Source organism: Sturnira hondurensis, unplaced genomic scaffold (genome assembly GCF_014824575.4).
Source record: "Sturnira hondurensis isolate 20B ecotype Veracruz unplaced genomic scaffold, ASM1482457v3 Scaffold0000648, whole genome shotgun sequence".
In the NCBI taxonomy this organism is placed as follows: domain Eukaryota; kingdom Metazoa; phylum Chordata; class Mammalia; order Chiroptera; family Phyllostomidae; genus Sturnira; species Sturnira hondurensis.
The window spans coordinates 9,490,936-9,518,712 of NW_028073279.1; the positions used below are offsets into that span (position 1 = coordinate 9,490,936).

Sequence of the window (27,777 nt, forward strand, 5' to 3'; positions counted from 1 at the left end):
AACTATGTCATTTTCATCCCTTGAATGATCTCAAGAGTATTTATTGTGCAAAAGGGGATAATACACACTAATTATGGTAACATTTACATTCACAATTTTTAAAGTATGTTAATACAGTTTACTCATTCTAAATAGCCCTAGAAAATTGGTATAATAAAGACTGCTATTCACTGGTAGAAAACTGCACATAAAAACAAACATTAAGTAACTTCAGATCACAGCTAATTAATTAAAAGGCCAACTCAAATTGAAAAGTAAGTTCTTTGTACCTCTAGGTAAGTGTTCTTTCCACTACAATTTCCAGCATCACATGACACTCCACTCCTCCAGGTATAAACAACACTAGCCTGATAAATGAACATATCCTCAACCATACAGATAACAATCCTCTTTCAATACTAGCTGAAGCCACATTTCTCTTGGAAGCTTTAAAGGTGGTATCTACCCTAAAATAAGAAGTGGGAATTTTTGCTGCTCTTATTAAAGATGAAAAGCACTCCCTTAAATTAGGCAAAGTAGCAGAATCAGAGAGATGACCTTATTCATGACTTACTAGTTGACACATGACCAAATGTTTGCAACTTTCCAGACTGATCACCTCTGCTCTCAGACAGGATCTGATGCTGCTTCTGCACCTGAATTCCAGCCTGACAAAAAGATGAGCTCAGAGGGTCCAGGAATTCCCTGGACATAGCATATAGAGTCACACTTCTTTACAAATTACTGGTCTGTGAGTAATAAAGGACTTATTTAAGACAGGAATACTGTATACACCGTGCAATGAACAAACACAGGTATATTTTGAATAGGAACTCAATTCCTGGTTTCAACAACAACAAACCATCGTGACATCTTACTCCATCATGGAAGGTGGGATGGTGCAGCAGTCCTGGATCGCAGTGAGTGGGGAGGTCAGGTGAGCCGTGTAGGAGGCTTCCACGACTTGCTTGTTCCGGTTGACCACGTCCAAGTAACGGTTGAACTTCTCTCGGATTTTTTTGGCTAGCTGTGGGGACAACAGTACACATAATAAACAGAAAGTCCAAGACAATAACCCACTGTACTTTTTCTCATAAGCTAATCTGTGTCACAAACTGCATGTATTAAACTTCCGGTGAAATAACACACACCCAAGTCTCTTATTCCACTGTGTTACTTGAGATTAAAAATTGCAAAATGCCAGAAGTTACAAAAGGATACTCAGATAACAATAAAGTACCACATTTTGCCCTGTATGATGCACACTCGTTTGCCCAAATTTTTGAAGGAAAAATAAAGATGCACATTATACATGGGTATAATGATTTCATATCATGGGTATAATAATGGGTATGATAATCTCGTGCATAATGTGCACAAAAATGTGAGTGCTCATTATACATAGTGTATTATGCACGGCAAAATCCGGTAATATCTTTTGTTTTATAATAGAGGACAATGCATTAAGAACTTTTCGCGTGTTCAAATTCAAATTCAGACCCTGGCTGGTGTAGCTCAGTGGATTGACCGCGGGCCTGTGAAACAAAGGATCACGGTTCGATTCCCAGTCAGGGCACATGCCTGGGTTGCAGGCCAGTCCCCAGCGGGGGACCCATGAGAGGTAACCACACATTGATATTTCTCTCCCTCTCTCCTTTCCTTCCCCTCTTTCTGAAAATAAATAAAATATTTTAAAAAATTCAAATTCAAATAGAACAGTTACTGGTCCATAAAATGCCTTGCTAGGGAGGTAAACACAAGCTTTCTTGATATGATTGTCCTCATGACAGTGGGCACTGGCTGCTACGGAACGACAGTAATGACTGGAAGGAAAAACTCCACTGCTCATGGCTCTGGATTCACATAGATTTTCAGGGGAAAATACATAAAGGAAGAAAAAAGACAGTGTCTCATCCTGTGCAACTTCAGGGGGCACATCAGACTTCTGTGTGCGGGGCACGTCCTGGAGTTGTGCAATGCAGACACCCACAGAAAATGGTTAGAGACACACTTGGTCAGTTACATCTTTAGAATGGACAAACGTCTTTCTTAACTGCTGTGAACAGAACACTTCACCATAATTTACTTTTCATGTGGGAATAACAAAAGCAAATTGATAAGCATACTGCTTTTTCCTCCATTGTTCCCATCAAATATCACAGCTTAATTACAGATCTCCAAGGAAAACTGGTGTTTTTCTTCCCCTTAAACAGAATGTTACCCCAATGAAATGACTGATAGAATTATAGCTAATTGGTTTTGTAGAGCTATTCATTATCAGCGTGCTCGCAGAGAACTAATCGTCTCCTTTGGGTCATGCATCCCACACAATCCAATAGCTTACAGGCTAAGAACACGGAACCAACTCAGAATATCTTCATTTGTTACTTTCAAGTCAATTTTAAAATCTGATCTTCCTCCAGTGATATTTGGGAACTTTCAGTTTCAATTAAATAACTGAGGCTCTCAGCCTGGTTAAATATTGCACAGACTATATAGAGTTTAGAAAAATTTCTGGACACAATGAGAGTATGTATGAGTGTAATGTTTAACTTAATAATGCGCTGTCCAAATTCATTTCAGCATTTTCAAAGGAGGAGTTTTGTGTCTCAAAGTTTAGGAAGTCCACCTGCAATTCTACTCCCTGAGCTCGAGTTCTTACCATTGGAAAGAAACATATGTTGTTCTCACTGGGGCCTTGGCAATAAAGTGTAGAGAAACGATTTATTTTCCCATCTCAGTGTAGACCACTGGTGATCCCCCCGGCCTCCCAGGAACACCTGGCGAAGTTTGGCGATGATTCTGGTTGTTCCAACTTGGTAGAGTGTTACTGGCATCTAGTAGTGGAGGCCAGGATGCCCCTACCAGCCTACAACGCACAGGGCAGTCCCCATAACCAAGAAGTCTACAACCCAACATGTCAACAGTGCCCCATTTGAGACAAACTGATAGAGAAACATCAGAGACAATTATCCCAATTTTCTACGCAGTCACTAAGTCCCAAACTGTTCTTCTAGGTTAGTTCTCCACCCATAACAATGGGAGGAAGGGGAAAAAAAGGAGGGGAAAAAGGAGGGGAAAAAAGGAAGAAACAAATTGAACACGTTTCAATATTTATAACTTCCTGCTTTGTTCTTTTTCCTTTCTCAAAGTAATTAGAAAGAGGTTGCACACGTGTCTGCAGTTCTTTAAAATGTAATGCAAAAACAGAGACACAGGACTTTTCCCCCGGTCACTGGATGTGCTGGCGTGGTTTTTTAAACAGCAGGTTGCACTACTGTAACGGTCCCCGTTTCCTAGCCTCTCATAATCAATGGACAGTTGAGGATGGGAGACAGAGTAAGAAGTTCCAGCTCAACGCCTAGTAACACACACGCACTTTAGCGCGACCGTCTAACATCTGGTTACTCCACTAGGACTGTATGCACTGCAAGGACAGGCAATATATACAGACACTTGTCCTCTTTATCTTCAGCACCTAGCACACGGCCTGGTATTTTAGGCAGAAATTACTGAATGAGTTAACAAAGGCCCCCCAAAATTGAGCCCCGAGACTGAGTCATCAGCCTTATCTTTTGGTCTAGGGATCCACAACCTCTATAAAAACATGGGGTGATTTTAAAAATATATAACAATACATTAATTCTGGAAACTCCAAGAGCAAGGTCTATCTTTTCTCTTCAGGTTCTGAAAAAAATTGAATATCATGAGTTTTCCACCTACAAATATCAAGAGCCCTGGAACAAAAGTTTTACAGAAGGATAAAGATGAAGCGTACTTAAAAGGACTGAAATTCCAAATATTTTCACAAACTTATTCCTAAAGTGAAAATGGAATTTGCAGTCACTTCCTCTCAGATACTTAGAAACATACACAAACACTTAAGAAGTATCCACATGTTTCTTCTACACATTTGGAAAATTCTGATTTAAAAAAAGTCAGATCTAGCTAATCATGGCAGATTAACCTGGCTCACTGCCTGCTTTTGTAGGAGCTAAGGACGACTGTTACATTTTTAAATGTCTTTTTATAAAAAGGCATTTTGTGATACTTAACTACTCCAAATTTCAGTATTTGTAAGTAAAAGTTTTATTACAAAGGTCAATTGTTCACGTATCGTTCATGGCCGCTTTCATTTACACAGCACATCCTTAAGTAGCTGCAGTGGAGACTGTGCGGCCTCCTTTGCCGGGTGTGAAAGTCAGAAGCCCTGACACGTCCCCAGATAGGAGCCATAATCCCTGTATTTTTATACAATTTTGCCGAACACGCCTCCCCATTGAGAAGTGGGTCTTAATGTTCCTTGTCTCCCACTGCTTGAATCTGGGTGGGCTTATGATGGCTTCTTCCAGCTGAGCAAGGAGAAAGTGACACCATGCAACTTCTAAGGCTAGGTCATTAAGGGCCACGCGCTGCTTTCTGCCTGCCTCCTTTGGAATGCTCTCGGCCACCCTGCTGTGACGAGGTCTGGGACCACAGTTAAATGCCTGGTTGGCAGCTCCAGCTGAGCAAGTCTTCAAGTTATCCAGCCCAGGCTCCAGGCTGGAGTCAAGAAGCCTCCTGACAACTCCAGCCCCCAGTCTTCCCCAGATGAAGCTCCAGATAAGCTCACGGGCCAGAGATAAGTCATCCATGCTGTACCTGGCCCAAATTCCTCACCCCGAACATTCATGGACATAAACACACAGTTGTTCGTGCCACTACATTTGGGGCGGTTTGTTATGCAGCAACAAGTGACCGGCACACGCAGGAGAGGCAGAGTTCCATCTCAGATAAACATGCTGAAGCTCAACTAAACAAAGCGGCTCAGAGCCATGCAGTGTATCTACATCATCAGAATTACCAGGATGAGAGCCTGTGTGCTATAAACCCATCGTCAAGGGATTTCAGGGTCCTTCAGAAAATTCTAATAGCTACCATATAGTGGTACTTACTATACATTAGACACAGAGACCCCGCAGTGCAGGTATTATCAATTTATGAAAATAAGGTTATTTTGTGACCCGAAGCTGCAAGATAAGCAAAAGAGCTCACTCACTTACTCAAAATCAGAATTGTCTGGTCTACAAAGCCTTCCTATTCATCTGCTCAGCTACGGTGCCCCAGACAAACCCAATTCAAAAGAAACTGAAGAGGTCGCTTGAAATAAAAATATGACAAATCACAGACTCTGAGGAATGGAACGTCCATTAACATAGTCAGCCAAGGCACAGAGCCACGGGAATGTCTGCCATTGGCTTCCTGGCTAGGTTGGGCCTCAAGCGTCATTCTTCATCAGTGGGGGGCAGTGCCTTGCATGCAGAACCCAGACACACGTGACAATTAACAGAAGGTCTCAAACACAAGCTCTCTCCACCTCTGTCAGAAACTTCTTGGCTTTCATGTTCTGGCACCCCATCTTGCCGTATTTACAAAACCATAATTGCCAACACCTGCTGACTGCCAACTCTGTGTGGGGTACCATTCTAACATACATATATACCAAGCCTTCAAAGAACCCCAAAAGGTACACATCTTCATTTTCCAGAACCAGACACTGAAGGTTACGTAACTTGCTCAAGGTCACAAAGCTAGTAAGTGGAGCTGGGATGCAAACTCAGAAGTAGTCTAACTTCAGAGCCTAAGCTAAACCTTTATGCAACACTGTTCTCTTTGTAATACACAGATTGACAACCTCCTCCCCCATTTCTTTTCAAATCTTAAGAAATCCTGTGAAAGTCTTGGCAGAAAACCCTAGCCACACACAGTCTTATTACCTTATAATAAGAATTAGATGTTTTAAAATTAGTATTTCATTTACAATTCTTCATGATTCCTCTGAAAATCAAGATGTTAAGGAAATTTAGAACTGCTAAATCGTACCACGATTTAGTATAAAAAATAAAAAATGGGACAGGGCCAACTCTGACACAATGTATTCTCCAAAAACAACGCTTACCTGTTACACTGTGGTATACGTTCCATCAAACTAACTTCCACCCTTCTAATTACTCGAGGGTGTGTGTTTGTGCCCTTATTCACAGCCCGGACAGAGACCAGAGTAAACATACTGCTCCTTTCCTCTGGGAAGTGGATTTCAGAATTTAATATGTTCCTCTGGATTTTCATCTGAATTAGTTTAATCTGCCATCACAGTGTTAAGGCGAAACAGTACTTCCCATTGTACAAGTGAAGAAACTGAGGCATATGGGGAGCATAAGGGTCTCCTGACTCCCAGGGGGTGAGCTGGCCTCCCTTGACCCCACTGCCTGAGATGACCTCCCTGTGCCCTTCAGACAGGCATGTGATGGGGACTCACTATGGAAACCTCAACTCGTGCTCCACTGCAGGGTATTTTTTCTCTCTCTGAAAGCAATCTCTTTTAGCATGCTAACCAAATCCAGGTTGCTCGGCAAGCGTAACAGAATCTATTAGAGGAAAGATAGCCCACAGAGAGATTAAACCCTGAATGCATCGGTTAAACTGAAGAGGACCGGCTACCAGTGCGGACCTTTCCCAAAGGCCAGACAGATTCTGGGGCAGCCTCGGTCTCTGCAGACAGGAGAAAACAAAGGACCTTCTCGGCAAAAAGCTACAGGTGGACCCGCAATCCTCCTCAGTGTAATTAAAAACATTTTTCTTTCCACAGCTCAGCTTTCATCTTTTACCCTTCTTTATCCTCTCCCCTTCATCCCCTAAGGGGTTCCTGAATGCTGATGAGACAACGGGACTAAAACCATCTTGTCATCTTTTGGGTCAATTCTTCGGCTAGCTAACACCCAGACACGGGTCAAATGATCAGTAGGTACTGCATCGGTCCCCATGGGAACGGATTCTAATTTGTCATCATCTCCAGTGACAACGTTTCATCACAACATCAATGAATTTCTTTCTTGCTGAATTTCACTTCCCTTAATTTTCCCATAGACAGTTCTGTCATTTGCATACTTCCCCAGAGTCCTTTTTTTAAAGCTCTCTTTTACCTTAGCTTTACACTTCTGAAGGCTGGGGGTGGGGTGGGCACACGGTTAAAAGAAAACAAAAATGCAAAGGCGCCGTACACACTTTATTTATGTCCCCTTCCTAAAAGGAAGGGCTGGAAGGAGTTTCGAATGTAAAGGAAAGCTTTATTTAAAATACAAAACAATGAAGCTGACAGGCACAGACAGGAAAGGTGCCCTGGGGGACCCACGATTCACAGCAAAATTCCTATCAACTGGAGAAGAGTTTAACATTTGACATTCAGAAACCTTGTGCCATGATTAAGAATTTAATAGCTGATCCCCGTCCTTCAGTTCCAGTGTTATTACTCAAAAAATAAACCTTTTGCTTTCCAGCAAGTTCCAGGGTTTGGTTATCTAAATGTACATGGCAGAGAAATAATTTTAAGTGGAAGCAAGCAGAAACATTTAACATCACTGAGTATCACACCACGGCACTCCAAAGTCCAAGCAGAAAACATTCACGCTGTTCCATGTTGCTCACTGTATATGGGATACAAGAATTGCTCCACCCTTACTACTATTTTTATTAGTAATAGTTGTAACATTTCAAACAGCTCTCTCTATTACTGGCTAGGAATCTGGGCAAGTTCTTTGACTGCCCTTAGCGCCAAGGCTTCAGTTTCCTCGTGAGTAAAAGAAGAACAATACTCTTTTAAAAGGGCTTTTTGTGATGATCAAACGAAACAATGAACACATAAAGCCCAGGATAAGGACCGGCATTATAGTTATTGTTCCACCTGGGGCTCTGGACTAGAAAGGGCCCCGTGGTGCTGATAGGGAAAAATAACGTGGGAGGTCTAAATTTTCCAACAATAGAGCCGCAAGTAAAAGGAGAGGGACTACCTGAACATTAACCGTTTTATTCCTTTAACTCATATCCATGCCTAATCCTCCACAGGCAACCTGGCACAGGGTCTGGGGATGGGGGAACATTTTTTTCTCCCTTAGATGAACAGCAAAAGGGGCCTTAAACCTTGGAGTCAAATAAGTGAGTTCCATCCAGTTCTATCCGTTATTAGCTAAAGGGAACCAGGTAAATCATTTCTCTAAGTCTCAACTTAGTAACCTCTAAAATGGGAATAACAACAGTTGCTTCATGATGTTGCTTGAGAAATAAGAAATACAAAGTCTGTGTTTAGCCGAGTGTCTAACACATGGCAAGTGCCAGAGAGACAGTAGTGGCTGTTGCTTTACTGTTGTTGTTACTGCCATTTGCTGCTGTTGTGGTTGTTGTTATTGTTCGCAGGTCTTTACACGTTGACTCAGGTCCTCTGAATGGACATCCCAAGAACATATTTTCGGCCATTGGAGAGGTGTCAGGATGACGTGTTAACAGTGGGTTCTGACCTCCCCAGGGCTGTCAGTGCCTCTCCCAGAGCACTGTCACTCAGGTCACATGATGACAGTCTCAGGTAACCAGGGAGCATTCTGCCATGAGAAAGCATTTTTCCATAACTCATCTCACGAGTGCCTTCAATATCCCTGGGACCTACGCAGAGCAGGTATCCCTCATCCCAGGGTTTGTGTTTTTTCTTAAATTTAGGAAATCAAGGCTCAGTGGTGTGCCTAGACTCACGCTGAGTAAATGTAGAAAACAAAGACACCATTTCTTCTAATTGCTACTCTATTCTCTTCCTGCTACAAGCTCCCCCAAATTGCAGAAAAATGTAAACTCTCCCAGATGAAATTAAGTTCTACTCATTCTTCCATTGCCAGCCCAATTTTTGCCTCTTTGAAGGCCTATCAGACCCTCCTTTTCAGAACCGCCACTTGTAACCTGACTCATACTATTGTCTCTCCTCAGTTAGAGACTCTAATTTCCCCCAATAAAACAATAGATAATAATAAGCATAATAATTAGCATTTACTGATTGCTTACTATGTGTTGGGAACTTTGAACGTGCAACTTTACATGATGCCTTTTAATTCTCACAACTGTTGGTAATTGCTGTATGCTATCTTTATAGATGGCTCTGATAAACTACCCAAGGTCACTCAGCTAATAAATAGAATAATTAGATCAAATCAATACACTGGAAACACCATTCTATGCATTTATAAAAAACAATTATCGATTTGAGAGAGAGAAGAAGGGAAAGGGGTGGGAGGAGGGAGAGAGGAGAGAGAAACCTGTTTTTGTTGCCCCACCCACAGTATTATGCATTCATTGGTTGAGTCTTGTACTTGCCCTGATGGGGATCCAACCAGCAACCTCAGCCTGTAGAGACAATGCTGCAACCACCTGAGTTACCCAGCTAACGCTTGCATTTTTATTTAATATAGTGCCTGGCGCCTAGAAGGGACTTAAGAGCATTCATTCCTATATTCATTTGCTCCCCACAAAATATACTATTATTTGCCACACTGGAAAAATCTGATTCCAGTTTTAGAAAAGAGCAGGTAACCTACGAATATTGCTTATATCTAGTTCAGCCGATCAGAAATTCTGGACTTGTCTAGTTCCCGATTTTGACCTTCCTCTGGGTACAATCAGCGGCTCTGAAGTAAGCCTGGCCGACAGACAGAACATCAGTCCTGATGGCGACTGGCTGTAGTTGTGATGTGGCTGCTCCTCCACTACGCGTTTGGGCTTCACAAAGTCACTCAGTAGAGCAGAGCCTGGGCGTGGCAGGCAAGGAAACGGGACCAGATATACGAAGACCTAGAGACAGAAGAGGGCCCGCCTGAGTTTCCGATGGCCTGCAGAGCCTTCGGGGTTGTCTGAGGGGGGTGTGGGAATAGCACATCCCGCGGAGAAGCGGGGCAGCTGCTGACAGACGAACTGCAGGTGGACCAAGAAGATTTATGAGCAGGGCTGTCTGGGCTCCAGGGTCACACACCCCGATCCTGTGAGAGGTGAGGCCCCGCGGCTGAGCTGGGGAGGAGTGCAATGGAAAAAACATAAGGCAAGTGCTGACATGCCAGAGAACCAGAGGAGGCTGAGCTCTGGGAAACGGTTGAGAGTGGCAGCTTCTCTCGTGAAGCAAACAAAATGCAAGGTTTGCTTCAAAGGTTACAGCGGGGTTTGCTTTGGGGCAGTTCATATTAGGTATTCCAGAAGAGTCATGGGCACCCCCCTCCCCATGTCTCCTAAAAGCCAAGGTTATCAACTCAAGGGCTCATTGGGCTCTTGCCCTGTTTTTCACCCCACTATCCTTAACAACCAGATCATAACAACAAGAAAAATACAAAGGGAAGGGCAGGCATCAACCTACTTCTCCTCACTTTACTCTGTAACTGGAGCTCCTAAGCTGAGGTTCCTTTAAACCAAAATAAGCAAGGGCTCAGGCCTTGAAAGTCTGCAGCCTGTTGCTTCACAAGGAAAAAGAAGTTCAACCTAGTCTTGATCTCACAAAGACTGAGAGGCTGAGAGAGCTGCGGAGTAGGGGAGAGGCAAGAGCCACAGCATACAGAATAACCTCTACCCTTTAATTCACAAGTTTTGAAATAAGTCTGTGCAGGATATTAATCAAGGAGGAAAGGGGTAAATGCTCTGGGTTCAAGAACTCAGGAATTCACCGGTGGCCTCTGCAGTACACAACTGTGGAAAAGGAAAGACAACCCAGTCCTTTTACTCTGACCTTGTAAAGCTCTTATTTAGAATACAAATGTCTGTACATAGAAACACCAAGTGTAACTTAAAAGCAGTCCAAACAAGGGGCCGAGGCACCCGAGGAACCAAGGAGCAGCTGGGAGGGCTCTGGGAACATGCAGCCTACTTTCCCCACACCCAGTGCAAATAATACCTCATCTCCAACAGTGTTTGCAACCTGGGCCAGAACCTGGCACCCTGCAGGGACTCAGGAAACGTTTTCTCTATAAATGAAGGACGAAATCTGACCTACTCTGCAGTTAGAGGCCAACTGATCAGAGCAGTTTTAGGGTTCTTCAGGCCCTCTGAAAGCATATTGATCAAATACTTGCCAGCAAGTACCAATTAGCCCAGCAATAAAGTGGAAAAGATGTCACTGGCAGGGAAACACACATCTGCTGTCACTAACCACTTCCTTACCCTCAGCTTGACCAATAACTTATTAAATCCAATTCCTGTAAAGACAAACCGTGAGACACAATTTAAAGAAAAACCTAGGTATTTCCATTTCTCCTTTCTTAATACTGTAACCTGACTTGCTTTTCCAATGGAAGATAGTAGGTACTGTGCCATTTAGGGGCTTCAAAGACACACCAGCCCTTGCCGTGGGGGGGCGGAGCTTAGTTATATAGTAAGTATAATGTCACTCCCAGTTCCCCACTGCAAAAAGGTAAGTCAGTGTGAGACACAGCCTAATGCACAGTGCAGTCCATATTTGGAGTAACAGTATTTTACAACACAGATTCCCTTTAAAACTAAAGGAAAATAATAGTGCAAGAGAAAGCATCTTGTAAACGCTTGGTTTCTCCAGCTGTTGAAAACAGCTGGCATTGAATATCCACAATCACCTGAGTCTGGAGTATGGCCGGACAACTGTAGGAGGCAGGAGCACCTTCTCTCTCTGTCTTACCTTTAAACAATGACGCCAGCTTGTAATGTGCTTATCTCAGTAGATAGAAAAGGCACTTCTTGGCTTTAGTTTCAACAGTGGCAAAGGAGCGCCTGACATCAAGCGGCCTTTCTAATGCAGGCATGTAACTGTAAGCACCAATGCAGAGGCAGGATTTTTTTTTGGTTTTGTTTTTGTGATGAGGGAAAACAACACTCACAGAAATCCATCAGATGAGGCGCAAACGTTCTCGATGCTAGCAGGAAACACACTGCTATTAAGACTTGCTAGAAACAACACCACCAGTAATGTTTCCCATGTGGGTTCCAAACCAGAGGAATGAGGATATTTGCCTCGACCACAACAATTTTATTATATCCTCCTCTCAACTATTCTGTGTGTTCCCTTGCCAAGCGGCATCTGATATCATTCTCTAACTCACAGTTGGATTTAGCAAGGTCTTCTCATCCCCGATCTGATGACAGGGAGGATTGCAAACAGAAGAACCACGGCACGTCTGCTCTCCATGGGCTGTTTGTTTCCATCGGATTCGGGGCTAACGCTGTCCTTGGGAGGGTTGTGCCTGAATTGGGTGCTGGCCTCTGTGGCAGTGACCCTTCTCAATGATGACTCTGAAGGACCAGCATGTGCTCTGCAGCATATAAAAGGACTAAAGACTGCTTAAGTAACAACCAGTGTGAATGCCCACCATTAGCTATTTGAAAATGATCCTACCTGCCAGAGTCTTCTAATATTAAAATAATTTGTAATTCTTGGTAAGCTTCCAAGTTGATGATTCCATGTGTTACTTCACGGGTCCGGATTTTCAAAGCACTTAGCCGGTCCAGGAGTTCTTGGTATTAGCAACAATCAATTCCCCCACATCATTACCACAGGTATTTCCTATTGAACCGAGGAATATATTAGGGATGAGCTGGTCCCTGTTCTTAACTTTCTTGCCAGAATTTAAAATACTCTCTGAGTTTCTGTTAGTGCATTATGCCAGTGCAGATTATTTGAAGTTATTTTATTTTTCTAGTAGGAGTGGCAGTTTTGGTGGAAGATGGAGTTGAAGTTGGGGGTGAGGGTGTGGAGACTTGGAGAAGACTTGACTGCTACCTTTCACCAGCATTTCTGGGTACTCTCCAACCTAAGATACTGGAAATGTGTGTAAAGTGAGCTTGTTTCCATTTTTAGTGGAATATTCATTTCTCGTGATGAAGGCTTCCTGGCTTTTAAAATGACAACTCAATCTATTTCCTCTTAGTGAAGCGAAGCTTTGAGGGCTTGAGTCAGAAGCTTGGGCCCGTATTTTCAAGGGTCTGCTTCACTGAGAGAAGGTACGTGCACACACGTGAATTGCAGAGTTATGTGAGAAGCTTATGTTCCACCCGGGGCATGGAGACTGCACGCCATGGGGGGAGCTCACATGCCTTTTCCTGCCCTGCCCCAAAGGCCCTGCCCGTCCTCTCTGCTACTGTAGCCTCTTTTCTCCAGCTGCGCCTGCCTGCAACACCACTCCGGTGGGGTGGGGGTTCCCCTGCCTTGGCTGATGGAAAAACAGAACCAGGCTCTTCATTTGTTCACTTACTAACAGCGGAACACAAAGTGTGGGAATCAAGGGAATGAGCAACATGGACTATTCTGGTTTTTTTCAGAACAGCAACACAAGAAAACTGTAACCAGGATTTTCAAGCCTTAAGTATTAGTGTATAGTGGTGGTAGGGGACATAGAGATTTCTATTTTCTGTCATTGGTATAGGTGTATATATATAAATGTAAAAATGAACACTGTTATAAATACTATGAATATGTGCAGAGTACAATTTACATAAACAATAGATTTATACAGCATTTTCATGTGTTCAAAGAGAGTACATTATATAAAATGCCTGAGTATACAAGAAGGGGCGGGGGTGTGTTAGCAAGATTATCTCAGCTTATCTTGACACCAGGCACATACATTGGCTAATAATGTACAATATGTGCCCTTGAAGCCAGCTGGTCTATATTTAGTACAGGATAGTACAGGAATTAAAGCTTTCGTGCACGCATACACACGTACTTTAGCAGGCAGGCAGGACATATGCTGCATATCTTTTTCCTTAAAATATAAACAAGATAGCTAACTACTTTAAATTGAAAATTACTATTTAATAAACAGTGAGCTAGGTAGCTGTCAGACTGCTTCCTCTCTCCTGGCCCACCTCACTTTTTTCCCCAAGAAGCCGGCTGAGCAGTTCTCCAAGTACCCTAGTTGTGGTCAGCGCTTTATATTGGGAGAGAGCCTCAGAGTCCTGAGAGGGAGCTGAGGGCCTGCTCCACTCTTCAGGGAAAATGCACTAACAAAAGCTCTACCAGCCACCATTCTACAGGAAGAATGCCAGAGTTCAACTTTTCCTCGTGTGCAACAGACACAACAGAAGCTCACTAGGTTCTACTTCAACCCCACATGCTCCTAGACCGACTGCCACAACTTCTCTCCACCCGCTGAAGTTCTTATTTGGGAGTACTTACTTACTATAACAACGTCAAACCCCAACAAAAACACAACAACAAAAAAATCAATGGGCCAAGGAAATTCCAAAATGACAAAACAAATTAGAACCAACTGCCTGAAGTTATGTTAATAATAAAGTAATGATAAATTGTGAAAAAGACAGAAGAGCCTTGTCTTCAAATACATCAAGGGCTTCATTTGTTTTTAGATCTTGTTTACGTTCCTGCAGGATGATCCATTAGTATTAGAACGCCCTTCCTCACTGGGCACAACTGACATCTTTTTGATTTCCCAGAGCTAAAAGGCTTTCCCCCAATAACACAGAAGGCGCTAGCTCCCCACCGCTTTTTAACCCATGTCAAATGAGCATTTAAACTCCATCTTTTCCTCATTTAGCAGCTAAGTTTTCATCATAGTACTTACAATGTTTAGACACATTATTTATATTACTTTGGTTGATGTGCAATACTCTCAGGAGAGAATAAACCACGTTCAATTAAAAAATGGAAAATGAGGGAAAACTGGCAGTGGAAAAAGTATGAAAAGTAACATAGCACAGTGGTTAAGATTATGGGCTTTAGAGTCAGGCCGCATTGACTGAAATTCTCGTCTAATTCAAGAACGATTTCGGGAATGGATTAAAGACCTGAAACCATAAAACTCCTAGATGAAAATATAGGTAGTAAACTTTTTGACATGATCTGAGCAATACTTTTTGGCTATATCTCCTCGGGCAAAGCAACAATAAACAAATGGGACTACATCAAACTCAAAAGCTTTCCTCACGGCCATGGAAAACAACAAGAGCAAATGGAGAACTATTGAAGAGGAAAAGATATCTGAAAATGACATATCTGGTAAAAGCTTAATATCCAAAATAGATTAAAAAAACTCACAACTCATATAGAAAAACAAAAACCAATGATCCAATTTAAAAATGGGCAGAAGACCTACGATATTTCTCCAAAGAAGATACACAGATGGACAACAGACATATGAAAAGCTGTTCAACATCACTATGTATCGGGGAAATGCATCACCTCACAACTGTCAGAATGGCTATTATCAAAAAGATAACAAATAATAAGTATTGCCGATGATGTAAAGAAAAGGCAACCCTTGTGCACTGTTGGTGAAATTATAAATTAGTGCAGCCACTATGGAAAACAGTATGGAGATTCTTTAAAAAATTTTAAAAAGAACTACCACAGGATCCAGCAATTCTATCTCTGGGTATTTATCCAAAGAAAACAAAAACAGTGATTTGAAAAGATGTACCACACACATTCCTATGTTCATTGCAGCACTGTTTACAATAGCCAAGATACAGATGCAACCCAGGAGCTTATCAACAGATGAATGGATAAAGAAATGGTATATATACATGAGAGAATACTACTCGGCCATAAAAAAAGAATGAAATCTTACTATTTGTGAAAATACAGGTGGACCTAGAGAGTATTAGGTTAAGTGAAACAGGTCAGAGAAAGACAAATACCATATGATTTCACTTAGATATGACATGTAAAAAACAAAACAAACAAACAAAGCAAAACTCATACAGAGAATGAGCTAATGGTTGCCAGATGGGAAGAAGGTTGGGGAATGAGCACAAAAGAAAAAAGGAAATTAACAAGTACAAACCTCCAGTTATAAAACAAGTCACGGGGATGTAAGGTTCAGCATAGGTCATAGAGTCCACAGCATCATAACTAAGCACTATTACAGGCGGCTGCTAGACTTACTGTGGTGATCTCTTTGTAAAGTATATGAATGTTTGATCACTGTGTTGTACACCTGAAAGTAATAGAACACTGCATGTCAACTATAATTAAAAATAAATTTTAACATTTAAATAAAGGCCTCTGAGCCTTGTTTCAAAAAAGAATAATTCTGAGAAATATACCTGACTCCCGATTCCTTGGCTCTAAAAACAGGAAGAGAAAATGTATTTGTATCACAGAGTTGTGGTAAAAAAAAAAAGTTAATGGGATATCTCACATGAAGCAGTAGTTGTTAAAGAAACAGACTGTCATGTTAAATAAATAATCTTTTATAAACTATAACACAATCCAGATACACACTAGTTCTTATACCCATCCCCCATTTATAAACATTTTAGAAAACACATACATAATTGAGCAAAACCCAAAGTAGTACCACACTGAATGGGATCTACTGTCCATTTAGACCACCAATCTGCTTGTCATAAATGCCCAAAGAGGGCATTTCTGTCCTTCAGGGCATCACCTGCAAGGGATTAGCAACATATACCAAAATAAGAACACGTCTTATTCTGTCTTGTGACTATACTATGTCTTTGGGATAGGCTCTTTGTTTCTCTTCTTATAATGCCAAGAACACAGTAATTCCTAAACAAATGTTTGCTGAATTAATCAACTGCCTACCACTTACCAGAGGCATGACAGAACCTAATTTTTATTTTTGGAAGAGGTAACAAATACCAAAAATGTTCCCTCTGCTATAAAAACATTTATTTAATATTTTCTTAGTCCTTCCAAAAGTTTAAGGACCATCCTCTAAACACGATATTGTTGCATTTCTTTTAAAACAAATTCAAAGTCAAACTTGGATGATTTTTCTGGGAAAGCAGCATGATGAAGTATAATGACATAAATATTTCCTTTTTCTAAAGTGATATACTACTAAAAAAATCTCATACTAAATTCCAATATACTAATCAAGTAAGGTGAGAATTGTTAGAAAAAAAGATTAGAAAAAAGATTAGAAAAAGAACAGAGCCTGGTTCCTTATGTCCTATAATAAATTCTGCCCTGCCTGATACCTTAAGGAAAAAATTTGAACACATATAGGGAAGCACTGAATCTAAATACACTGGAATTCAAAATCAGGTTCTCTAACCTCTTAGCTGACTTTGGATCAAATATTTCTTTGTGGTTTTCTTTCTCAGCAAACCTTACAGAGCTGATTTTGAGAATTATTAATTCATGCAGCAAACAATGAGTTGGTCAAAAGTCCATTACGTTTTTTTTTTCATATGATGGCTCTAGTAGTTGCTTAGCTGTCTTTAACTTCATTTGAAACAATTCTGTTAGACTGTATTGTGACAGCTGTCATATTAGCACGCATTTTTAAAAAACTTAACAAAATTGGTGAATTTCTGTGCAGTCATTTTAATATTGAAGATGGAAGAAATATACATTTTTGCCATATTGTGCTTTATTATTTCAAGAAAGGTAAAAATGCAACTGAAATGCAAGAAAAAGATTTGTGCAGTGTGTGGAGAAGATGCTGTGACTGGCCAAACAAATCAAAAGTGGTTTGTGGCCTGGCTAGCACAGCTCAGTGGATTGAGCACAGGCCTGCGAACCAAAGGGTCGCAGATTTGATTCCCAGTCAGGGCACATGCCTGGGTTGCAGGCCAGGTCGCCCGTGGGGGCCATGTGAGAGGCAACCACACATTGATGTTTCATTTCCTCTCTTCTTCCCTCCCTTCCCCTCTCTAAAAATAAACAAACAAATAAATAAATATTTTTTTAAAGAGTGGTTTGTGAAGTTTCTTGGTGCTATTGACATTTTGGCCAAACAATTCTTTGCTGAGGGGCTGTCTTAATGCTTTGGAAGGTGTTTAGCAGCACCCTTGGCCTCTACCCACTGGAAGCCAATAGCAGGAGACAGCCAACATACTCAAAATATCCAAATCAATAAAGTTATTGGTGAAAAAAAATGTCTTTTATTTTACGAAAAAATTTAATAGGTTTCTGGCCAACCCAGTATTCACTGAGTACTCACCTACCATCCACCACTTGAGATACTTTTTCAGGCTTTTGGGGGCATGACAAGTAATGAAACAGGCAAAAATCTTTGCTCTCACAGAACTTGTGTTCTATTAGAAACGATACACAATTAAAAAATAGACATATATAAGTCCTAGATAAACAATTTTTAAGATTTTAAAAAGCAGAAGAGAATGAAGTGAAGAGGGGTACAATAAAAAAAATTATAAATGGGCCCTGGCTGGTGTGGCTCAGCGGACTGAGTGTTGATCTGCAAACCAAAGGTTCGCCAGTTCGATTTCTAGTTGGGGCACATGCCTGGGTTGTGGGCCAGGTCTCCAGTTGGGGGCGGGCAAGAGGCAACCACACATCAATGTTTCTCTCCCTTCCCCTCTCTCTTAAAATAATAAATAAAATATTTTTTAAAAAGTTAAAAACATTAAAAAAAACAAATTTTATAAATGGGAACTCAAGGAGGGCTTCGCTGAGTGGTAACATTGAGCCAAGACTGAAAGGATATACAGAAACAAACCATGTGGCTAAGAGAAAAGATTTATAAACAGTGCTTAATTAGTAACATATTAATTAGTAATATATATTCAATAAATGATGCTAGTTATTATCATAGTCAATACAATATAAACAAAGAAAGCACAAAACTAGGATTAAAAATCTGTCTCAAACACATGAGCGTTTCTATGAGGCCTTTACTTACTATGTCTCTGAGTTTTCCCATAGGGAAAATGAGTTAATAGTACCTGCACTATTTACATCATTAAGATGCTAAAATGAGAAAACATACACGGCAACACTAAGAAAATACTCACTTAACTATTACAACTACCACATCCCCCTTGTATCATCTTTCCCAAATGAGAGACCACCATCCCATCTTGCTAACCAGGCATCCTAAGATTTGATAGGTAGTCCGGGAAGAGGGTTTTCTGAGGTAAAAATTAGCTAATCTCCTGGAGAGCTAGACCAAGAACAGTAAGAGCTGAAACAGACCTGGATTGATTTCCAGTCAAGAAACCTAAACACTAACCAGCTAAACTTGCTAGGGCTGTGGTTTGAGAGAACAGTCATTTGTTTGCTCTGATCCTTCGCTGATTCATTGTAATTCCCCACCTGGGCAGCTTCAATACCTCTCAACCTTTCTTTTTGCCTTCTTCCAGATATAGTGCCTTTTATTCACCCATTCAACAAACTTTTAATGAATACTTACAATAAACACAGAGCCAAGTGTAGATTTGGGTAAGAGGTGAATTAACAAATCTTCTGGGAATAGATGGAGAAAGGTTGAGGGCAAAGAAAGAATGGAATCCATCCACACCACCTCTGGGATTCCTCTAGTCTGGACAAGTCTGAGCCTTGAACATGCTTCACTAGGTAATTGCAAACAAAATGAGAGCCTTCGGGCTACCACCACACGAGTTACACTTGGCAAGCCAACACCAAAACACTTCTAGATACTGAAAATACAAATACTGAGATGCAAGACTATATCCAGTCATTCTCCCTATCACAACACCCCCCCCCCCCAAATATTTACTAACTTCCTAGCTAGCACCAAGCATGGGAATCCAGAAGTCAAAGACAAGATTCTGAAGTGCTCAGCTCTTCCACCCCTTCTCTTATCTAATCATTGTCCCTTTTCTCCCAGTGGTTCAGTGCATAGTTTGACAACATACCTCAACTTTCCTACAGTGGGGTGTTTCCAGGCATAGAAATACAGAGTAAACACAGACTCAAAGCCAGTACAAATCCCATGTCTAGTCTCACATTTCTTGACTATTTAAAGGTCCCACCAGTCCCTCTCAGGGCCTTTCTGTGATCATTCTCTCTGTTAAACTCTACTCCTAAAAAAGTTTACAGATCTTTCCTTCCAGGCATAAGTAACTAAAGAGCATTAAATAACAGACTAAAAATAGAAATCATCTCACTAGTATACCCTTGTATTTACACTCTACCACCATTTTTGTATTCTGAAAGCAGAACATAAAATACTGAAAGCCTACTCTGAGCTAACCACATAATCTTTTAAAGAATCTTGCAAAATACACTATTTCACATTTTATCGATGAAATTGATGTAGACTCAGAGTTAAATATCATGCCAAAAGCCAAGCAGTCATGACAGAATCCTGTCTGAGGCTCAAGTTTTCCAATCAAAAGATGTTTCTTTAATTCTCCATCCCAAGCTACAAGGCGGCTGTCCAAAAAAAAAAAAAAAAAATGGAGGGAAGTTTCCTAAACTTTCTGCCCTTGCACCCATGGTCTTTGAGGTCTCTTCCAGCTTTAAAATCCTACAGCATCATGCTATTTAGGATCAACTCTTCACGTATCAGCACATAAGGAACTGCTATTTTAAGACTGGCTTGCTATTCATAATCTCTTTTTAAAAAATTTCCATGCACACTTATTTAAAAAAAATTTAGAGTAGATTTTATTGATTATGCTGTCACAGTTGTCCCAGTATTTTCCCTTTGCCCGCCTTGGCTGGTATCCCCATTCCTCCAGCAATTCCCCCCACCCCCTTTTGTCAACTGCATGGGTCATTCGTGTAAGTTCTTTGGATTCTCGATTTCCTATACTATTAACATCCCTTTTTGTTCCCACCAATTATGTTTCTTGATCCCTTTACCATTTCCCCCTCCCCCTTCCCCCTTCCAGCTGATAATCCTCCAAATGATCCCTATACTTATGATTCTGTTCCTGTTTGCTGGTTCTGGTTGTTTGCTTAGTTTGTTTTTGTTTTTAAATTTTGATTCAGCTGTTGAGAGCGGAGAGTTAGTTGTCATTTTAATGTTCATAGTTTTGATCTTTTTCTTAAACAAATCCCTTTAACATTTCATTTAATAATGGCTTGGTGATGATGAATTCCTTTAGCTTTATCTTATCTTGGGAGCACTTCATATGCCCTTCCATTCTAAATGATAGCTTTGCTGGATAGAGTAATCTGGGTCCTTGCTTTTCATCACTTTGAATACTTCTTGCCAGTCCCTTCTTGCATGCAAGGTTTCTTTGGAGAAATTCGCTGACAGGCTTATGGGAACTGCTTTGTAGGCAACTCTGTGCTTTTCTCTTGCTGCTTGTAAGATTCTCTCTTTATCTTTAACTCATGGCATTTCAGTCATGATGTGGCCTGGTGTGTTCCTCTTTGGGTCCAAATTGTTTGGGACTCTCTATGCTTCCTAGACTTGTACATTTATTTCATTCACCAAATTAGGAAAGTTTTCTTTCATTATTTTTCAAATAGATTTCCAATTTCTTGCTCTTCCTCTTCTTCTGGCATCCCAATGATGCTAATGTTGGACCTCTTACAGTTGTCCCAGAGGCTGCTTGCACTGCCCTCTTTTTTTTTTTCTTGTTGTTCTGATGGGTTGGTTTTGCTTCCTTATGTTCCAAATCATTGATTTGATGGTTGGCTTTATCCACTCTACTGTTGTTTCCCTGTAAATTGTTTCACAATTAGTGAATCCTTTGTTTCTGACTAGGTCTTTTAATGCTGTTCAGGTCCTCACTAAGTTCCTTGAGCATCCTTATAACTAGTGTTTTGAACTCTGCATCTGATAAATTTCTTATCTCCATTCCATTTAGCTCTTTTTCTGGAGATTTTATCTGTTCTTTTATTTGGGTCATGTTTCTTTGTTTCCTCATTTTGGTAGCCTCCCTGTGTTTGCTTCTATGTATTAGGTAGAGCTACTTTGACTCCGTGTCTTGGTAGTGGGGCCTAATATAGTAGGTATCTTATAGGGTCCAGTGGCATAGTCTCCCCTGTCCCCCAAGCTGGGTTTTCAAGGTGCACCCTCCATGCGGGCTAAGTACACAACCCCTCTTGTAGTTGAGCCTTGGTTGCTGTTGGCAGATCAGTGGGAAGGATTTACCCAGGCCGTCCAGATTGGTTGTGATCACTTACCTCCAAGGAGGATCAGTTGTGCAGGGGCAGGATGGTGGTGCTCTAAGTGGTCTATAACTATCCCCTGGGTGTGCTGGCCCTGGGGTTTCCTGGGTGGTTCTGGCCAAGGGCAGCCCCAACCTGTATTTTGCCCAGGGTTATCCTTCCTGAGCTACAAAGCTATCTGAGAAGGCTGCTACTTGTGCTGGGCTTGGAGACTCCCTGGCAAAGTCAAGATGCAAAGCTAGACTGGCTGCTGCCAGTGTTGGGGCTCACTGAGGCCAGTTGTTGCTTGTTTGATAGGATTTAGGAAGTTGTGAAGCATGAGCCAAGACCAACCATTTATATGAAAAAGCAGCTTCTATGAGTCCTTATGTTGGATGGGGTGGAATTTCTGGGGATCTCCAAGGTAGGTCAAACAGTATTAGCCAGGTTGATGCAATCTCAAATATGGCAACAGCCTGCTAGCTCTGCAGGGCGAGGGCTCAGAAAAGGGACAATGGCCTCTGCCTGCCTTGATGCCAGATACTTCAGTCTCTCCCTGTATACCACTGGTGCCTTTCAAGCTACTACCTCAGTGCTGGACCTCACAGGTATGAGTCTGGCTAGGAGAGTCCATGTGGCTTCTTTAAGAGGAAGTGCTTGGGGCTCCAGAAGTTTCTTCCACCCACTCAATCCCCACTGGTTTTTGCAGCCAGATGTTGTGAGGACTTCTCTTCCTGGCATGCAACCCTGGGCTGGTGGGGCTGGTGGGGCTGGTGGGGCTGGTGGGGCTGGTGGGGCTGAGCTCCTGGTGTAGGGCTCCTGAGATATCCCTCCCAAATTTTTATCCACCACACATGAGAGACAGACCAGGTTGTTCTGCATCTGTACCCCTCCTAACCAGTGTGGATGGATGATTTCTGTAATTCTGTAGTTGTCAAACTTCTATTCAACTCGATTTCTGACGGTTCTGACTGATGGTTGTTCTATACTTATAATTTTGATGTGGTTGCTCAAAGAGGTGATCCAAGTTTGCCTATGACACCATCTTTACCAGAAGAGTTATAATCTCTTTAAAGAAAGAGCTATTTAATGGAGGCCACAAGTAAATTGTTCTGCTACAGAATCTCTCTCTTCTCCTGTACATAAAGGGATATAATTTTGTGCAGGATTTAGATCTTGCTTTCCAGATGGCTCCTAATCCACTGCTTTGGACTCATCCAAATTCCTTATGACTGGGGCCTCGAATTCATATTTACATAAAAGAATAATTTGGAATAGTAACACCTAATAAGCATCAATTTCTTTTTTAAAGGAAGGTTATTTATTTATTTTTAGAGAGAGGGGAAGGAAGGGAGAAAGAGAGGGGGGAAAAACATCAGTGTGTGGTTGTCTATTGAGCACCCCCTACTGGGGACCTGGCCTGAAACCAAAGCATACGCCCTGAGTGGGAATCAAACTGGCAACATTTTGGTTCCCAGGCCAGTGCTCAATCCACTGAACCACAACAACCAGGACAGCATCAATTTCTTATAAAACCAATATGCTTCTCCTTTACTCTGTCCCAGCAAATGGTAATTGGTAAAGTGAAACTTTATAAACTTTGAATCTTGCAGGTAGAACTGTCAGTATTAATAATTCATAAAAACTATTTTAAAAACTAGTCTTCTATCATAATGTTTTTTTAAGTGATAGAGGGTTTGAAACATCTTTGGAGGTAGAAAAATTCTTAGATCTCTAAACTATAAATGTATAAAGTAAACTGCATCTAAATAAACTGAGCTGAAATTTGAGCAGTCGATGCAGACAAATTATTAGTTTGTGTCCAATAAGTTAATTGCCTACTAAAACAAACAAAATAATCAGCACTCCTTCCAGGAATATAACAAAACCCAGAGTTATTCACAATTTCTAATTTTTTTCACATATAAAAAAAAAAGCAGAGTGTCTCCTCAATTCCAAAGACAATCAACAGAGATCAGCTTACACAGATGTTAGAATTAGCAGACAGGATTCTAATGCAGTTATTATAACTCTACTAAAGGATACAAAAGAAAATATGCTTGCATTGAATTGAAAAGAGAAAAAATTTCAGCAGAGAAATAGAAATCTATTTTTAAAAAATGCAAATCCTAGAGCTTAAAAATACAGTATCAGGAAATTTGAAAACATGTATACCCGGAGAGCTTAGGAGCAGAATAAAAATAATAGGACTGAAGTTAAAGACAGACTAACAAAAATGATCTAATCTGAAAGTCAGAGGGTAAAAACATTAAGAGAAGAGGGTATTATCTCAGGAACTGGTTGTAAAATAACAAAAGAGCTTCCATAAACTGAAGTCCCAAAAGAAGAACACAGAATGAGTTAGAAGAAATATTTTAAAAAATGGTCAAAAGTCCCCAAATATGATGAAAGACATAATTAACAACTTCAGAAACCTCAACAAACACCAAGCAGAATGAAAACAGAGACTCCTATGTCTAGGTAGTCATAGCCAAATTGTTGAAAACCAAAGATATAGAGAAAAATCTTAAAAGCTGCCAAGAGGTAGGGGTGGGGTAATGACAATGCAGACAAAGAACTTGAACTGACTTTTCATCAAAAACTATGTAGCTCAGAGCACAGTGGAACAGCATTAAAAAATTGTCAATTCAATATTCAATCTCAAGCCAAAACATCTTTGAAGAGAAAAGACAAAATAGAGACATTTTATGAGTAAAATACCATGAAAAACTAATATAAGCCTCCACAGCCTCAGCCATGGGCCCCTCTTCTGCCAGAACTGCGACTGCGCACCTAACCCTGGCCCCAGTTGGAGGGCGCCCAGATCACTCACGACCCCAGAGATACCCCACCAACCCAGCCGCCCTCCACCTTGTCCAGCTGCTATTGCAGTGGCTGCGCACTCTCACCCAAAACCCCGGGGATGGTGCACGCCAAAACCCACGGCCCAGTACCATGTCCCACTCCAGCTATGGAGGCAAAATACCCAAGCCCACAGCCAGGAGCGGGGAGCACGCCTGACCCCGCTGCCCCTGCTACCGGGGCAGCTGCAGCAGAGGCCATGCGCTCACACCTGAGGCCCTTGAGACAGTGCCCACCCAAACGTCCCCCCCAGTGACTCCCAGTCCCACCCTTGTGGAGGAGGCCAAGCAATCACAGCTGCAGCCCCAGGGACTGCCAGCTGCTGAACCTGCCATCTAGTGGCTACTGGTCTCACCCCAACAGCAGAGGCTGAGAGCTCTGGCCTGGCAACCCTGGGATGGAGCATACATGACCTCACCGCCCAGAGGTATCTCTGGCCTAACCCCACCAATCCACCTTCAGCTTACTGTAGCCAGGAAGACCAGCAGAACTGGTTTGGCTTGTTTAAATACAGCAGGAGGCTTCTTTTTTTTTTAAATTCTCTCTTCCTTCCTTTTTTTAAATTCTCCACAAGTGAGGCGATAAAACCTGGAACTGTGAAAGGACCAGAGTTAGATCCAAAGAAGGGTCTTTCCAACAACTGAGACAGTGAGACAAATTTCACTTTGCAACTCCAGAGAACTTGCAAGTTATTATATATTTGTATTATTATTGTTTTTTCATTATTTTGACATATTTTATTTTATTAGTATTTTAAAATTTTTTCTTTCTGTTCAGTCTTCTTTACTTGGTTTGCTAAATTGCATTGTTTGACTGGTTTCTCTTGTTCTCTCTTTCCTAGTGTATTTTTATTTTCCATCTTTCACTTCACTTGTGTTCCAATAGCACACTACTCTTGGTCCTGTACTTCCAATTCCTGTTATTCAGATCACACAGATTCTGTCATATGATGTTGCTCCATTACTATTGTAAGTAACTGCAGTTCCATACAATTGTAAATACTACACAGCATCCTTCGCAAACCTCATTTAACTTCACTGTTTCCAGAACTTCAATACTGTTGTGGTCAACTCTATTCTCTCTTACACTACACCTATTTTTTATCCCTTACTCACTTCACCTCATAATCTGACCTCCCACAAGCTCACTGCTTTCTAGATCCAACTCACAATCCTTTCCCCCTTGCCCCATAACAAGAGTCTTATCTCTTTTCCACCCTTCCTAAAAAGTGGCTACTTAGGTGAAATATCATGGTTAACACTACAAATATCCAAAAGATTTCCTATCTCTTCTCTACAGGTTGGTAGTTTAAACACCATAGAATACATTCCCACTGTATTAAACCATTTTGCCTCCCCCCTCCAACTGAATACAAACAAACAATGGGAAGACAAAGAAACAATCCACAAATGAAATGAAAGAAAGAAGCCTCAGAAAGAATGCTAAATGAAATAGAAGCAAGTCAACTATCATACTGAGTTCAAAGCACTGATTATCAGGAAGCTCAATGAGCTCACAGCGAATTACCAAAAACTAAAGGGAAACTACAATGAACTCACTGCAAACAATATCAACATGAAAAAAAGAAATAGAAACTATTAACAATGGCTAAGAGGAAACGAAGAATATAATTTCTGAATTGAAGACACAGTAGAAGGAATCAAAAGCAGGATCGATGAAACAGAGGATCAGATCAGAGAGCTGAAGGACAAGGTAGAAAGAAACACCCAGAAAGAGCAAGAAAAGGAAAAGATACTCAGAGAACAAAGAGGGGTTAAGAGAAATATAGGACATCATAAAACATAATGATATCCATATAAGAGGAATACTAGAAGGAGAAGAGCAAGAGAGAAAACCTGTTTGAAAAACCTTTTGAAAAAGCCTGATGGAAAACTTTCTTAATTTGATGAGAGAAAAAGTCACACAAATCCAGGAAACACACAGAGTCCCAATCAAGACGAAAGAGGCCCACTCCAAGACACATCATAATTAAAATGGCAAAATTCCAAGACAAAGAATCCTACAGGCAGCAAGGGAAAAACAGGAAGTAACATACAAGGGAGTCTCAATAAGACTAGCAGCTGACTTCTCAATGGAAACGCTCCAAGCCAGAAAGGAATGGCAAGAAATACTCCAAGTAATGAAAACCAGAGGCCTGCAACCAAGACTACTTTATCCAGTAAGGCTCTCAATTAAAATAGAAGGCCAAATAAGAAGCTCCAGACAAAAAAAAAAAAAGCCTCAATGAATAGAGCTCCTCCAAATCAGCTCTGCAGGACATGCTAAAGGATCTGCTTTAAGAACAGGAAGAAAAACCGTGAGAGAGAGACAGAGAGAGAGATGGAGGGAGGGATGGAGGGAGGGAGGAACATAGGTACAAAAGATGCCAATGAATAAGTACCTATCAGTGACAACATTAAATGTAAATGGATTAAATGCAATCAAAAGACATAGAATAGCAGAATGGGTAAGAAAGCATAACCCACACATATGCTGCCTACAAGAGACCCATCTCAGAACAAAAGACCTACACAGACTAAAAGGAAGGGCCAGAAACAAATATTCCAAGCAAATGGACAGGAAAAAAAACCTGGGGTAGCCATATGCATATCAAAAAAAATAGACTTCAAAAAAAAAGAGCCATTAAAAGAGGTCCAGAAGGTCACTTCATAATACTCAAGGGAAGAATTCATCAAAAGACATAAACAATGTAAATATATTTGCACCCAACACAGGAGAACCCAAATACATAAAGAAAATTGTGGAGGATTTCAAGAAAGATATTGACAGCAACACAGTAATAGTAGGGGATTTTAATACCCCACTGTCAAAAATGGACAGATCTTCTAAACAAAATATCAACAAAGATATTGTGGCACTGAACAATGTCCTAGATAAAATGAACTTAACTGATATATATATATATAGCCCTTTATCCCAAAGAAGATAAACACACATTCTTTTCAAATGCACATGGAACATTTTCAAAGATAGAGCACATGATAGGACACAGAACAAGCCTCAACAAATCCAAGAAAACTGAAATTACATCAAGCATTTTCTCCAACCATAAGGGACCAAAACTAAAAACCAACCTCAAGGGAAAAACCCCAAAACCCTCAAAATCATGGGGATTTTGAATAGCATGCTATTAAACAATTAATGGGTCAAGAATGAGATCAAGGAAGAAATCAAAAAGTGTCTGCAAACAAATGAAAATGAACTCATAATAAACCAAAACTTATGGGACACAGCGAAGGCAGTCCTGAGAGGAAAGTTCATAGCAATACAGGCCTACCTAAAAAAGATAGAAACATTTCAAATAAATGACC

The 27,777-nt window shown here is 41.0% G+C and overlaps 1 protein-coding gene and 1 long non-coding RNA gene across 2 annotated transcripts in view; one reads left to right on the forward strand and one right to left on the reverse strand.

The window, feature by feature from the left end:
- Positions 1–27,777, reverse strand: part of CACHD1 (cache domain containing 1) — a 212,800-nt gene that overhangs the window by 93,595 nt on the left and 91,428 nt on the right. Inside the window, exon 3 of the mRNA XM_037043383.1 lies at positions 858–1,006. Within this exon, the coding sequence (XP_036899278.1) occupies positions 858–1,006 (149 nt within the window). The remainder of the gene's footprint in view (positions 1–857; positions 1,007–27,777) is intronic.
- Positions 933–27,511, forward strand: LOC118985095 (uncharacterized). The gene is made up of 3 exons (XR_005066053.1): positions 933–1,008; positions 21,791–21,800; positions 27,501–27,511. It is a non-coding gene; the product is annotated as an uncharacterized LOC118985095 (long non-coding RNA).